This window comes from Trematomus bernacchii, unplaced genomic scaffold (assembly GCF_902827165.1).
Source record: "Trematomus bernacchii unplaced genomic scaffold, fTreBer1.1, whole genome shotgun sequence".
NCBI lineage: Eukaryota > Metazoa > Chordata > Actinopteri > Perciformes > Nototheniidae > Trematomus > Trematomus bernacchii.
In genome coordinates this window covers 943,178-956,632 of record NW_022987720.1, presented here as the reverse complement: position 1 = coordinate 956,632, position 13,455 = coordinate 943,178, and the positions used below count along the sequence as shown (strand labels likewise).

The 13,455-nt window shown below is 39.9% G+C and overlaps 1 protein-coding gene across 5 annotated transcripts; it reads left to right on the top strand.

Annotated features, from left to right (window-relative positions):
* Positions 1-4,771: 4,771 nt before the first annotated feature.
* On the top strand, positions 4,772-13,156 carry LOC117493513 (ATP-dependent RNA helicase DDX1). Of its 5 annotated transcripts, XM_034144106.1 has the most exons (26): positions 4,772-4,851; positions 4,964-5,015; positions 5,152-5,215; positions 5,298-5,327; positions 5,445-5,541; positions 5,760-5,807; positions 5,898-5,981; positions 6,109-6,192; positions 6,287-6,363; positions 6,456-6,528; positions 6,623-6,699; positions 6,790-6,904; positions 8,275-8,413; positions 9,550-9,610; positions 9,732-9,830; positions 9,986-10,075; positions 10,361-10,549; positions 10,671-10,722; positions 10,896-11,042; positions 11,178-11,269; positions 11,354-11,426; positions 11,522-11,594; positions 11,796-11,838; positions 11,926-12,021; positions 12,292-12,412; positions 12,552-13,156. In XM_034144106.1, exons 1-26 carry the CDS (start codon positions 4,836-4,838, stop codon positions 12,680-12,682), a joined length of 2,223 nt encoding a protein of 740 aa, XP_033999997.1. In that variant the 5' UTR covers positions 4,772-4,835; the 3' UTR covers positions 12,683-13,156. The 5 variants fall into 5 exon arrangements, with proteins under 5 accessions (XP_033999997.1, XP_033999998.1, XP_034000001.1 ...); XM_034144107.1 differs by lacking the exon at positions 11,522-11,594 and having other exon boundaries at positions 11,354-11,421; XM_034144108.1 differs by lacking the exon at positions 4,964-5,015 and having other exon boundaries at positions 4,786-4,851.
* The last annotated feature ends 299 nt before the right edge of the window (positions 13,157-13,455 follow it).

Sequence of the window (13,455 nt, the reverse complement as noted above, 5' to 3'; positions counted from 1 at the left end):
TGTCGAAGAGAGAGCAAGACATATTTGTATACCTGCTTTATTGCTATTGATTTTCATTTCAATTTTGCTCCATTTAAAGCACTACATTGTGTCAATGGAGCACAGTGCTGAGCGGGCACATTTTTCCCGTGTAAGGGGGAAAATTGGATTTGTGTCGGAAAATAATTACAACAGCTCAAAATGAGCACAAACACGCTCATGTGCATGTATGCTTTGGACGATGATGGAAACATTTAGGCAGCACTTGGGTTTTCAATTTGCTTTAATTTATTTTATGTAGCCCGAAGTGCCACAAAAGGTTTGCTAAATTGACTCAAATGTTTTCTACTATGACTGATTGAGTTGTCTTTGATTGTATTGATGCTTTATTCTTCAGATACAAGCTTAGACTGCAGCTAATTTTTTTTAAAAGGGAGATGTAATTAGCCATCTTGTTAATTAAAACTCTCTCTATCACTCGCACGCACAAAGACAGGGAGCTTCAAACAGCGGGAGAGAGTTCAATAATTACCTAATCTCCACACACTGGTCCTGAACCACCGCCAACAGTTTGCCATTACTGTGGAGAGAACAAGAGGATGGTCAGGAATGATCAAGAGAGAGAAAGAAAAGAGAGCATTGAGAGGAGGTCAATATAACCAACATTTTAAAAAGTGGAGGTGAAATGAATCCATGGTGATTAAGGAAGATAAGAGTGTCTGTCTGGAGGGGCAGGGAGATAAAGACTGTAATAAGAGCCAATGGTAGATGGCTTGAAGAGAGGAGAAACAATAATAATCGGGAGCATTAAACAGAGCAATGATAGTTAAAGAAAGATAATCAAGGATAGATAGGGAATTAAAATGAAAGGAGAAAGGTTTAAAAGGCAAACAGGAATGAAATTGTAGGATCAAACACATCAAGCTAATGGAAATCTGCAGCATCATTTGACCGCACTTAATGCCATCTTACATGCTGGGATCGATTGCCAATTAAAAAACGGCCTTTCTGTTGGTGTGTCTGCTGTAGTGAGTAGAATTAAATGATTGGTCAAGGGGATAAGCAAAAGGGAGAGGAAACCAAACGAGAGGGAGGCTTAGAACAAGTCAGCAAGAAAATGGCCTGCTTTCAGGTGTGTGTGTGTGTGTGTGTGTGTGTGTGTGTGTGTGTGTGTGTGTGTGTGTGTGTGTGTGTGTGTGTGTGTGTGTGTGTGTGTGTGTGTGTGTGGCTAAAATTCAACATCTCTTTGCCAATGTACACATCCCTCTCAAGGCACTGAGAGAAATGACAAACAAAACTGTCCAGCTGGTCAGAAAGTGGGTGGGCCTCAACACACACCCCACACGGGGCATCATCTTTCTCCCATGTGGAGAGGGGGGGCTGGGAGTCCCCAATGTCGAGTGGACCTACATAGCCACCAGGCTAGCCCACCTGGTCCACATGCTTAACAATGATGATGTCACCGTAAGAGAAATGGCCAGGGCCTCTCTCCTGCTGGATCTACAAAGAAGGAAGATCCCCCTGGCCAGCGCAGACCTGAACAACTTCCTCGGCTTCAGGAGGAAAGACTCTGGGAAACTGGACTCTCAGGCCAAGGGCTTCGGGGTCTGGTCTGACTGGCCAGATAACACACAGACTGAAGTCCCCGTCTCTGATGAACTGATCACAGACCCCAGTGTGGTTGTGAAGGCCGACATCACAACACCTCAGGAAGAGACTGTGGAACTGCACAGAGACTCTGCAAGGAGAGTTCTGCTCAGCATGAAGCAGTCTGAGATCAGGCAGCACTGGTGTGGACTCAGATTACAGGGAAAGCTAGCCTGTTTGGGGTTTGCTGACCACTCCGTCTCACACTCAGTGTTTAAGAACGCCGCTGTTAGTGAGGATGTTCTGACATTTACCATCAAAGCAAGACTGCAGGTATTACCCACTAGGTACAATCTGTCCACCTGGTACCCTCACATTCACACTCCATTCTGTTTAAACCATCAGGATTCACAACAACACCTAGAATCAATTGCACACATAACAAATGGATGTAATGCATACAAACGCCTGTACATAGCCCGTCATGACCGTATTGTGGACATTGTGTCTGATGCGGTACAAAACATCTTACCATCTAGCGCAGCAATGTACAAGCACACTAGATTGTTACCAGAATGGTTTGGTTTTACCAATGATGTCTTTGCTAACATCCCAAATACACCTGATGTGGTTTTTGTTGACACCGACCACAGGGAGGTGCTAATATTAGAAGTAGGCTGTGCCTTTGACCTGTACATGGACCAGGCTTTCCAGGACAAGTATATCAAATACCAACCACTGCTCAATGTGATAACCAGCTTTGGGTACAAGTGTAGATATAGCATACTCATATTCGGAAGTCTTGGCCATATATATATAAATGCACCATGATTGGTCTGAGAATTGCTGGAATGTCAAAGAGAAAAGCCAAACAAATTGCCAAATATTGCTCTGTTTCAGCTATTATTGGCAGCTTAGCCGTGTGGAGAAGGAGATGCTATGTGTTCCCCTAAGTGTTCTGTGCTGCTTAGCCCCGATATTTGATTCCCTGTCTTATGTAATATAATTTGTGGAACCAAATAAAGTATTCGTGTGTGTGTGTGTGTGTGTGTGTGTGTGTGTGTGTGTGTGTGTGTGTGTGTGTGTGTGTGTGTGTGTGTGTGTGTGTGTGTGTGTGTGTGTGTGTGTGTGTGTGTGTGTGTGTGTGTGTGTGTGTGTGTGTGTAGACACGAGCTGGAGGGGCTGATGTTTACAGAAACAAACAAACAAATCAAGGATTTACATGTTAATGAATCAGAACAAGAAACAGCTAAACAGTTATAACTTAACTTAGAAGTCTTTTTAATGAGGGGTAAAAGTTCCCAGTAAACTTTCACAAAGCTGATGAGAGCAACTTTTACTGAGGGACTGACCTCCAGGGAAAAGAGAAGCAACGGGTCCAACCTGTTGCTATGGATGACATCATTCTTAATCACTGTGTCTAGAGTGATTGGTTGAAAAGTCAGTGAATCTGATGTAAAACATTGATCACTACATTAAAGTGTGAGTGGGAGATATATTAGCATAGATGAGACTATTTTTTTATTAAAATTAATTATAATTTAAATATGTGTTTAAGTTCAAATAAAGAAGATATCAATTAACTTAACACATTCAGTAACATTACAAATACAATACCCAAAATGTAGACACATTAAATTACACTCACTTGAATGAAATAAATTAAATTAAATAATGTATTTTTTTAGTTTTCATTGAAATAAAATAAACTTTAGAAAGGTTGTTCTTAAATTAAATAAAAATACGTAATACAATCATCATCATAACACTATAAAAGTACTAGCCATGAAATCAGCTTTATTTATTTATTGAATTGAGGGGTTATTTAATGTAAACATTATGAACTGTGCATTTTTGTTTTGAGTTTTATCAGTCCTGTAAACTGCCTTTCTTAGTGTGCAAGTAGTGGAGATTTTGCCACCGCTGGTGTTATTGGATTGATTTGATTTGCTGTGCAGTTGAGGATTTGGTGAAATTGATTCTTACAATCTTGTTTAGCAACTAAATATGCATTTGAAAGTTCATCATCATTGCATGTTTTTACTGTACTACGACACGTGGAAGGAATTCAGCCGACTTTGTTGGATCATTTGTACTGTGTTCAGTGTTAGTGCGGCTATTATGGTCATTTTAAATAACCATACAAATATAAAAGACTGCCACCATGATAGGAAACATTCTAAGCAAAGTTATATTAGTATTATTGTTATTCTTAAGACCCATATTTGTGTAGCTTTTTTGAAGTACCAAACCAAAAATCAGTAAGATTTCATGGTCTGTGCTTAAAAAATGCACATCCTTTTTTGCATTCATAAAGATAGCTGATTACAAGCTGTCTACAGACAGACAACTCAGTTCTAAAAGTCACACTATTCATAAGCACCATGAATCACAGTTGTATGTGGCATGTCAGTCCATTACATAATAATTATAAAATAAGTAATGTAAACCTGCTAGCATAATATTGATAAACGTACCTGTACCACAAGTAGTGCAAGACTAGACGGAATGGCCCTGTAAGAAATATATCACAGTTAGTAAGCATCACAATGGTAACCCTGTGGTAATGACATATTTGATGGACCATCTGTCTCTTGTCACATTCTATATTAAAGATTAGGCACTGTAGACAAGGACATATAGGACATACAAATCAGTCTTCTTACCCCAATAATGCATAGGATGTCATTAAAGACACTAATATATAGCACTTTCCAGGTCTGATGATCATGATTCTGGCACCTCCGACAGTAAGATTAGGGAAAAATGGTGATCTTTACAGATAAATGTTCAACAAAATAACCACGTACCTAACTAAAAACACGGGAATAAAGCAGTCTGACCAACCTGAGTGTCTGTCTCTGCCGGCTATTCGTTAATAACAAGTAAATCGTACAAAAATGTTTTCATCTTCGCCTTCTATCAGGCTTTCCTCAGCCATGTTTACTTGAACAGCCTGTCAAAAAAAGTCTACGGGGAGCAGCACTGGACAATATTTATCAGGGAATCGCGTTTGGAAAATGTAGCTTACAGCCCAAGTTAAGTATTCTCATGGCTTGATAATAACTTAAATACTATGATGTTTAAACACATACATATATGCTGTCGTAGCCCTCCTTGTATATTTAGCAATGATATATTTAACGTATTTTACGAACTAATTCACCAACCGGAACCAATTATACAAGGCTTATTTGCAGGACCACTAAAGGAGTTGCACCGAGCCGAACACGTTAACATCCGTATAAGTTACATTCGTAGCAGCAATAATGGCAGCGTTTTCGGGTAAGAATATTTATCAATCTAACCGTGTTCATGTTGCATGAATTCAACATTACTTTAATTTTAAAAACCACGTGAGTGAAGTGAAACCTTAAATATGTATTTTGTTCAACAGAAATGGGTGTTATGCCTGAAATAGCGCAGGCTGTGGAAGAGCTAGACTGGCTGTAAGTCATTCAGGCTTATTTGGCAAAAATATACGTCTGTTTTGTGATATCTGTGCATATTGTTTTGACGTGTTAGAAATTGCCATGAGCTTAACAGTTAACACTAAACTGATGTATTTCAATCATTGCATTTCAGACTACCTACTGACATCCAGGCGGAGTCTATTCCACTTATTCTTGGTGGAGGAGATGTGCTTATGGTAGGCCTCCTCCTTTATTTCTTATTCCAAATGTGAACATTGCGAGTTTCTGTCTCATTTTCCTCTTTTATTCCCTTTTTAGGCAGCAGAAACTGGTAGTGGTAAAACAGGGGTAAGTACTTGACAGCCACTCAGATTATAATACAACTAACATCTACAGTTTGCATTTAAACATCAGACCAAGTTGGAAACATTACAAAATGTATGTGTAATCATTTCTAATCCACAGGCCTTCAGTATGCCAGTGATCCAGATTGTGTATGAGACCCTGAAGGATGAGCAGGAGGGCAAGACTGGCAGAGCTTCCATCAAGACTGGAGGAACTAGTGAGACCCCCTAATATGAATTATGTTTTTGTTTGCACTCTGTATGTCTAACATATCAGCTAAAAACTGTTCATAACATTGCACAGAACTTTCTAGACTTAAAGATCTCAAAAGACCAGTTTCATATTGAGGATCCATTATATTACAAAGTATGAAAGTGGTGTGGTGTGCTGTGCCCTGCAGATATTTAACCTGCTTGCTTCTTTCTTTTGATTCAGTTTTCAACAACTGGCAGATGAATCCTTATGACCGCAGCCCAGCCTTTGGTAAGCAGAGAAAAAATAGCATGTAATATCACATTCACTTAAGGACATTCTAACCTAAAGCTCTGCTCTTTTTGCTTTTTACCCATACAGCAATTGGTCCAGATGGACTGTGCTGCCAGAGCAGGGAGTTCAAAGAGTGGCATGGCTGTCGCTCAACAAAAGGGGTTACCAAAGGTACAACATGACAACATTCGCATTTCACAGGGGAACTAACCATTTCTTCGATTGTCTTACAAAAATGAACAAGCATTTATTTCTTTGCAACTGTTGCCGGTTCTTATTTATGTCTTTATTTGTCCAGGGAAGTACTACTATGAGGTGACCTGCCATGACCAGGGTCTATGTCGCATTGGGTGGTCCACCAGTCAGGCAGCCCTGGACTTGGGTATGCCCCCTTAATGCTGTACAAGATACTCAGTCTATAATAAACTATTTGACTAGAAAACATATTTAATCTTGTAATCTTTATTTCTTTCCAGGAACTGATAAGTATGGTTTTGGCTTTGGTGGGACTGGGAAGAAATCCAACAACAAGCAGTTTGACAGCTATGGAGAGGTAGCTATTACTTATTGAATATTTAGATATGTAAACAGTTCTGAGATCCTTTTTCAAACTTGTTTTCATTTTCTTATTTTGTCTCTTTGCAGGAGTTTACCATGCATGATACCATTGGATGCTACTTGGATGTAGACAAGGGCCAAATGTCCTTCTCTAAAAATGGTGCGGTCCTAGTAGTTATCATTCATATTATTATCATTAACTAATTGGGGCACTATAGCAATGTTTCTCATGTTTCTTGTCGTCTTCTCTTCAGGTAATGACCTGGGTGTGGCTTTTGAGATCCCTCAACAATTGAAGAGTCAGCCCTTCTTTGCCTCCTGCGTTCTAAAGGTATCACATCAAAGTAATGCTGGATTAAAAAAACTAACAGGTGCCAGTTTTACACCATACAAATGGCTCTTTTTCTTATCTGTGTTCAAGAATGCAGAGCTGAAGTTCAACTTTGGAGGAGAAGACTTTAAAAATGCCCCCAAGAGTGGGTTTGTTGCCATGGACCAGGCGCCAGAGGGCCACGCAGTCAAATCTACTCAGGCAGGTGTGTGGATACCACCTTATTTCATATGCAAAAAGAACAGATACCGAATGTATCACTGGTCTCTGGTTAAGGTGTTAATCATACACCTTAACCAGAGACCAGTGGCGAGCCGTCAGGGCCCTCTAGGCCCTCTGTGAGGGCCTAAGATATTCTAAAAAATTATATTTGAAAACATTAAAAAAAAAAAATTGTTACATTTTTCATTAGTTTTACCAAAATAACTTGATTTAATTGTATTTAAAATAACATTTCCAAAGAAATAAATCCTTCGAATCTGCCTGTTCAGTTTCTGTTGGAATGTGAAGGGTAAAATGCCGTGTCTGCGAGTTACTGTGTAGACGGGAGAGCTAGTTGGTCCCTCTGTACATTCACAGAGGGCCAGCTATAGTAACTCAATGAGAGAGTAATGTCAAATGACAGTACAATTGACCAATCATATCTTTCCTCTAAATGGGTGGGCTTTATTTTCGGGGACTTTATGACAAGTTCGGCCCGCTGTGAGGTTTATGCATGTGTATAAAGTGGTGCAGTGACGCGTCCTAAAACCCGGAAGTAAGCTGCGCTCGGGTTCCCTCGACAGAAAAGCAATGGGATTTCTCATGGATGTAATAGCTCGAAATAAGGTCTGTGGAAAACGAACCTGTTAGATAAATGCACGTTTTGTTCAGCCGGATAATATCCACACGTCTACCCTACTTTTATTATTTTCTAATCATAAATCTAATCGATAGATTTATGATCGATAGATTTATGATTAGCATAAGTTTGTTCATGATGGCTCACTTCAGTGATAGTGATGACATCGTTGCGAAATTATTAACCGAGTCATTTTCAAGATTGAGTTACAATGATAAATTGGAGTGGCAAAGGATCAGCTGCATGACCCCGCCATCAAGTGCTTCATCCAAAAGGACAGGAGGATGGACTTTGTGTTTAATTGATTTGATCATCAAAGGGCCTAAGTCATTTTTAATGTGGGCCGCCGTGCCGACTTAATTCATTTGTAATTGTTACTTGGCTGTGGGTGCCCTGTTATGATAGGTATGGTGTTGTTTTGTGTGGTAGAGGGTCGCTGTCATTGATGCGTTTTGCACCCCGGGCCGCTGTTTTGATATTCCGCTGAAGTATACGCTGTGACGTAATAACTCTTCTTTTTTTTCGAGGGAAGGGGGGGGTCAGAGGGCCTAGGTATAAAAGTCACGGCTCGCCACTGCCAGAGACAATTTAGATAAAACAATTGTTAGTTTCACAATAAAAGCCTTCTTTCGCTAGACATTTTTAAATCATATTACCAGAGCGGTCATTTTACCATTGCTAATGTAACTGATATATTCCTGCATTGATTAGCCCTCTTTTCTCTCTTTGTGCAGGCAGTGCCAAAGTGAGTCAGGTGAAAGCAACATCCAATTCACCCAAAGCCCTGATCATCGAGCCATCTAAAGAGTTGGCCGAACAAACCCTCAACAATGTCATTCAATGTGCGAAATACGTGGATAACCCCAAACTCAGGTATGACTTTAGTGAGGTATTAACAACACTGGATTTGACAAACATCGGAAAACCATTTCCTGTGTAGGATTTATGCTGAGCCATATCTAAAAATATTAGGGCTGTCAAGTTAACGCGTTAATAACGCATTAACGCCACTAATTATTTTAACGCGATTAACGCATGTGTATTTTTTGTCCTCGGCCGCCGTAGTTTCAGAGCGCATCGAGTGTAAAATACCATCTACAAGCTGATGCTGACAGCCCCGCTCCTGCCGCCTGCTTGTGGCAGACCATACTTCCACGCAGGCCCGGACTGGCCATCGGGAGGACCGGGAGGGAGTGTGTATGTGTGGCGCGACTCGCGCGAGCGAGGCACACCTTACGTGTTGTTGTTAGCATCTGGTGCTAGCTAGCTGCGCTAACGGATATAAGGAGCTGTTTCAATGACATTTCGCCGACAACTGCGCCGAGCACTTGACTTTATGCAGGTAGCCAGACAGTGGGACATTGTACGAAAAGTCAGCACACTCGGCACGGATAGTACGCGCAACATGATTGCGTCCAGGCAGCTCCCGTTCGAGCATATATGCCTTGAGCTGCACATAGCTCCAACGATCCATCACAGTGTCTCCACATTCATACACACACACACACACACACACACACACACACACACACACACACACACACACACACACACACACACACACACACACAGTATTATTGTATGAGAGAGGTTCCAGGTTGAATTGAGGCGAATATTTGTAATGTTCAGAGGTTGTTGTGTTTAATATTCATGAGAATATTTGTCATTGTTCAAATGATAATAAACAAACATATAAAGCATATGTGTCCACTCATATGTTGATAAGAGTATTAAAAACTTGAAAAATATCCCTCTAAGGTACATTTAGAACAGATAAAAAATGTGCGATTAATTGCGATTAACTATGGACAATCATGCGATTAAATATTTTAATCAACTGACAGCCCTAAAAAATATACATTCTGCACATTTAACAGTGTTATACTTTTTATATTTCCCTGCATTATCTTTTATTGATGACATTTTTGTTTTATACCAGCAGATGGAGCCAGTGATCAATTTTAAATGTTGATATCAGTAATGCAGTAATGTATTGATGTGGCTTACAGGAACCTGTTGGTGATTGGTGGTGTGCCTGCCAAGGACCAGATGGCTGCTCTGGAACATGGGGTATGTGACATGTACCGTCTCCAAACAAACTGAGTTTACACTTGAAGTAGTTTTAACTAACAGATATTTTTTGCCTTGTTTGCCTCTTCTGTTTCTGATTTTTGTGTCAAATTTTAATAAGGTTGACATTGTCGTGGGAACACCTGGAAGACTGGACGACCTCATATCCACCGGGAAGCTCAGTCTGTCCCAAGTCCGCTTTCTCGTCCTGGATGAGTGTGTATGTACAACACATCTTGAGTATTTCCCTTTTTAAAATCAGAAGCATTCATTTTTGCATCCAACAAAGTACAGTTAATGTTTAATCAGTGATTTTCATAGCTTAACCATCCCTGAAGTCACTCATCATTTTTCTGTGTTCCCTGTATCCCTCAGGATGGCCTTCTGTCCGCAGGCTATACAGACTTTATCAACAGGATTCATAACCAAATCCCTCAGGTCACCTCTGATGGCAAGAGACTGCAGGTAACACTTCAGATAAATCACATATGTGACAACAAATCAGTTATATCCTTTTTTTCAGACAATTTTAAACAGTAAAGTAAGCACAAAACAACACACTTGGATGACTGTCAAAGCAATTTTGGGGTATTTTCTGAAAACGTTTTATATGTGAAGTGCAGATTAATTAAAAGAATATGTTAACGATGCTTGTTTGTGCTCACCAGCTAGCAAAGCAAGGAAACATTTGATAGCCGTAAGCAGGGGGAAGCCCAAGTGAACTATCTCAGTTGATATCTTTTCTTCCAGGTGATTGTCTGTTCAGCCACGCTGCATTCGTTCGACGTGAAGAAGCTGTCTGAGCGTATCATGCACTTTCCCACATGGGTGGATCTGAAGGGGGAGGACTCTGTGCCTGAGAGTGTGCACCATGTGGTTGTGCCTGTCAATCCCAAGAACGACCGCCTCTGGGAGCGCCTGGGCAAGAACCACGTCCGGGTGAGTCCCTCATGTTGGCCTAAAGAAACACTTCATACTGATATGGTTTGAGTTATAATGCTGGAAATTGTTTATCTCGGTTTAGATTATGTTAACAGTTTTTTTTCCTTGCTTTGAATAGACTGATGAGGTCCATGCCAAAGATAACACCAGACCAGGAGCAAACTCTGCGGGTAAGGGCTGAACTGTTAAGACCATTAAAATGTAATTCTCTTGTTTTATTTGTTAAATATAATCTAAGACGAGCAATGTGCTTTACATAAACAACAACAGGAATGGTATAGCGTTTTTTCCTTCAGGGAAAATTCATGGTGAAGAAAAAATGAGTGTTTGTCTGTGTTTTTAGAAATGTGGTCAGAAGCCATCAAGATGCTAAAGGGCGAGTACACAGTGAGGGCCATCAAAGAGCACAAGATGGACCAGGCCATTATCTTCTGTCGCACCAAGATCGACTGCGACAACATGGAACAGTACTTCATTCAGCAAGGAGGAGGTATGAGTACTACTGAGAATTGCAGCCATTACTAGACATACACACACATATAAAATAAGGAATTAATTGATGTTTGACTAAATTTCTATGAAAAAAAATCAGAATAAACACTCAGTTTTGGTGTCTTTTCTTTAGGTCCGGACAGTAAAAGCCACCAGTTGTCCTGCGTTTGTCTCCATGGTGATCGTAAACCCAATGAGAGGAAGACTAACTTGGAGCGTTTCAAGGTAAAACAACAAGAACTTAATGATACCTTTTTTTATGGATGACAACCAGTCTATTTATGTTGTAAGATCTTCTTGTGTTCACAGAAAAAAGAAGTGAGGCTGTTGATCTGCACAGATGTAGCTGCCAGAGGAATTGACGTCCACGGAGTTCCGTATGGTAAATATTTCAGATCTTCAAAATAAAACGGACCGGCGGTCATCACAAAATCATAAATGTTTTTATATAAGACCGCTCTCTTCATCTTTCTCCAGTGATTAACGTCACCCTGCCAGATGAGAAGCAGAATTACGTCCATCGTATCGGCAGAGTCGGAAGAGCCGAGAGGTAAGCGCTGACAACCTGAGACTAACTGAGTTTGTGTATTTTGGCTGAAGAGGAGATGCAATTATTATTTTCCTCTGTCACCATATTAGTTTTGTTTGTAAATTCACACAATATACCTTTTAAAATGTCTCATTACACTGATTTAACTGAAAATAATTACATTTTAGTTACATTTTTTTTCCTTTTGCTTTTAACTTGCAGAATGGGACTGGCCATTTCCTTGGTTGCTATGGAAAAGGAGAAGGTAGCGGAGATACAGAAATATTCTAATTCATTTTAACACATCACTTTTAAAAGAAGTTCAAATTAAATGTTTTCTTCATATGTGCAGGTGTGGTACCACGTTTGTGCGAACAGAGGCAGAGGCTGCTACAACACGCGACTGAAGGAGGACGGAGGTTGCACCATCTGGTACAAAGAGAAAGAGGTGAACAAAGATGCAGAAACAAACTAAATCAAGCTAGGAAAATCTGTAATTTGATATACAACTGATTCAGCAGAGGGCTTTTTAGTGATTTGATAGGAAGCAGATGCAAACATTCAAAGTAAAACGCCTATGAGCAGAAAAGTTTTGCTATAATTTGGAAGCATTGAAAGCTTGAGCACACACTTTTGACCCTTATGACATAATTCCACACTAACCATTGTGGATTCTCTATTCTACTTGTGTCTTTTATTCCCTTTCCTCTCTCCACAGCTCCTGTCAGATATTGAGGAGCATCTGAAGTGCACCATCACACAGTGCGAGCCAGACATCAAAGTACCTTTGGATGACTTTGATGGAAAGGTCACCTATGGTCAGCGTAAGGTTTTGGGAGGTATGTTTTAAACTGCTTACAAATTGGTAGTTTTTTTTTTTTATCATAATCATTGCATAGATTTGCTGGTAACTTTGCTAAAGATACATCCACTGCAGTTGTGTTGAGCATGACTAACAAACCGGTTGCCCTTGCCTAGGTGGTAACTACAAGGGTCACGTGGATGCTCTGGCACCAACGGTCCTGGAACTGGCTAACCTCGAGAGGGAAGCCCAATCTTCCTTCCTCCACCTGGGATACATGCCAAACCAGCTTTTCAGAGCTTTCTGAACACGCCCCAACTAGCACTAAAACTGTACAGATTAAAGAAATGCTCCAACAGGAAACAGAATCTTTATGATACAACGCAGTAGTGTGCAGTTATTTCTCAAGTTGTTTTCCCACCCAGAATTATGAATATAACATAATAAAAATAAAAAAAATTCTACTATTTCACTCGGTATGCCAAACTTGTCTCTGGCATCTGATACATACACTAATGACAAAATAATTTGTTGGATTGTGTTTTATTTTCTGATTGATGTGGTTGAATGAAATATTTAACTTTCTTTATGGAGTAATTGGCTAAAAAGTCAATGTATTGAAGTGTCTGGGTGTATTTTTTTTAAATAAACTGTAATAGCCTGCTCAGTTTGAGTTCAAAAGCAGCCAAGTATCTCCAACAATTATGAATGTCTCCTCTGTTTATTTGATTTATTGAGACTGTTAATAATTTCTGATAAATTCATGAGAATATAATTATAATCTTCACAGAGCAATGTTTATTTTCTGTCTGTTGTTACTGGATTGTTTTACAGCTTTGAGTCAGGCCTCCTCCACAAAGATTGAACAGGCATTTTTAAAACTAAGCACCGTTTCTTGGCTCACCAATGAGCAGCCATATTAGGAAGTAAGAATAAAGAAAGATTTAGAGTTAGACCATAGTAGGACGCTACTTCTACAATATGAGGTTCTGACCTTTGCTGGTAGAACATTTGAGTATCTGGACCTCTTTGAATTATTATTGAATACCCTTGAATTATTGTTCAAAGAATTTAAGATTG

Bases quoted from the DNA above. Each gene is read 5' to 3' on its own strand.
- LOC117493513 (XM_034144106.1), top strand. The intron at 6,905-8,274 runs GTGTGTGGATAC...CTCTTTGTGCAG, and splicing joins AGTCAAATCTACTCAGGCAG to GCAGTGCCAAAGTGAGTCAG. The intron at 9,831-9,985 runs GTATGTACAACA...TGTATCCCTCAG, and splicing joins TTCTCGTCCTGGATGAGTGT to GATGGCCTTCTGTCCGCAGG.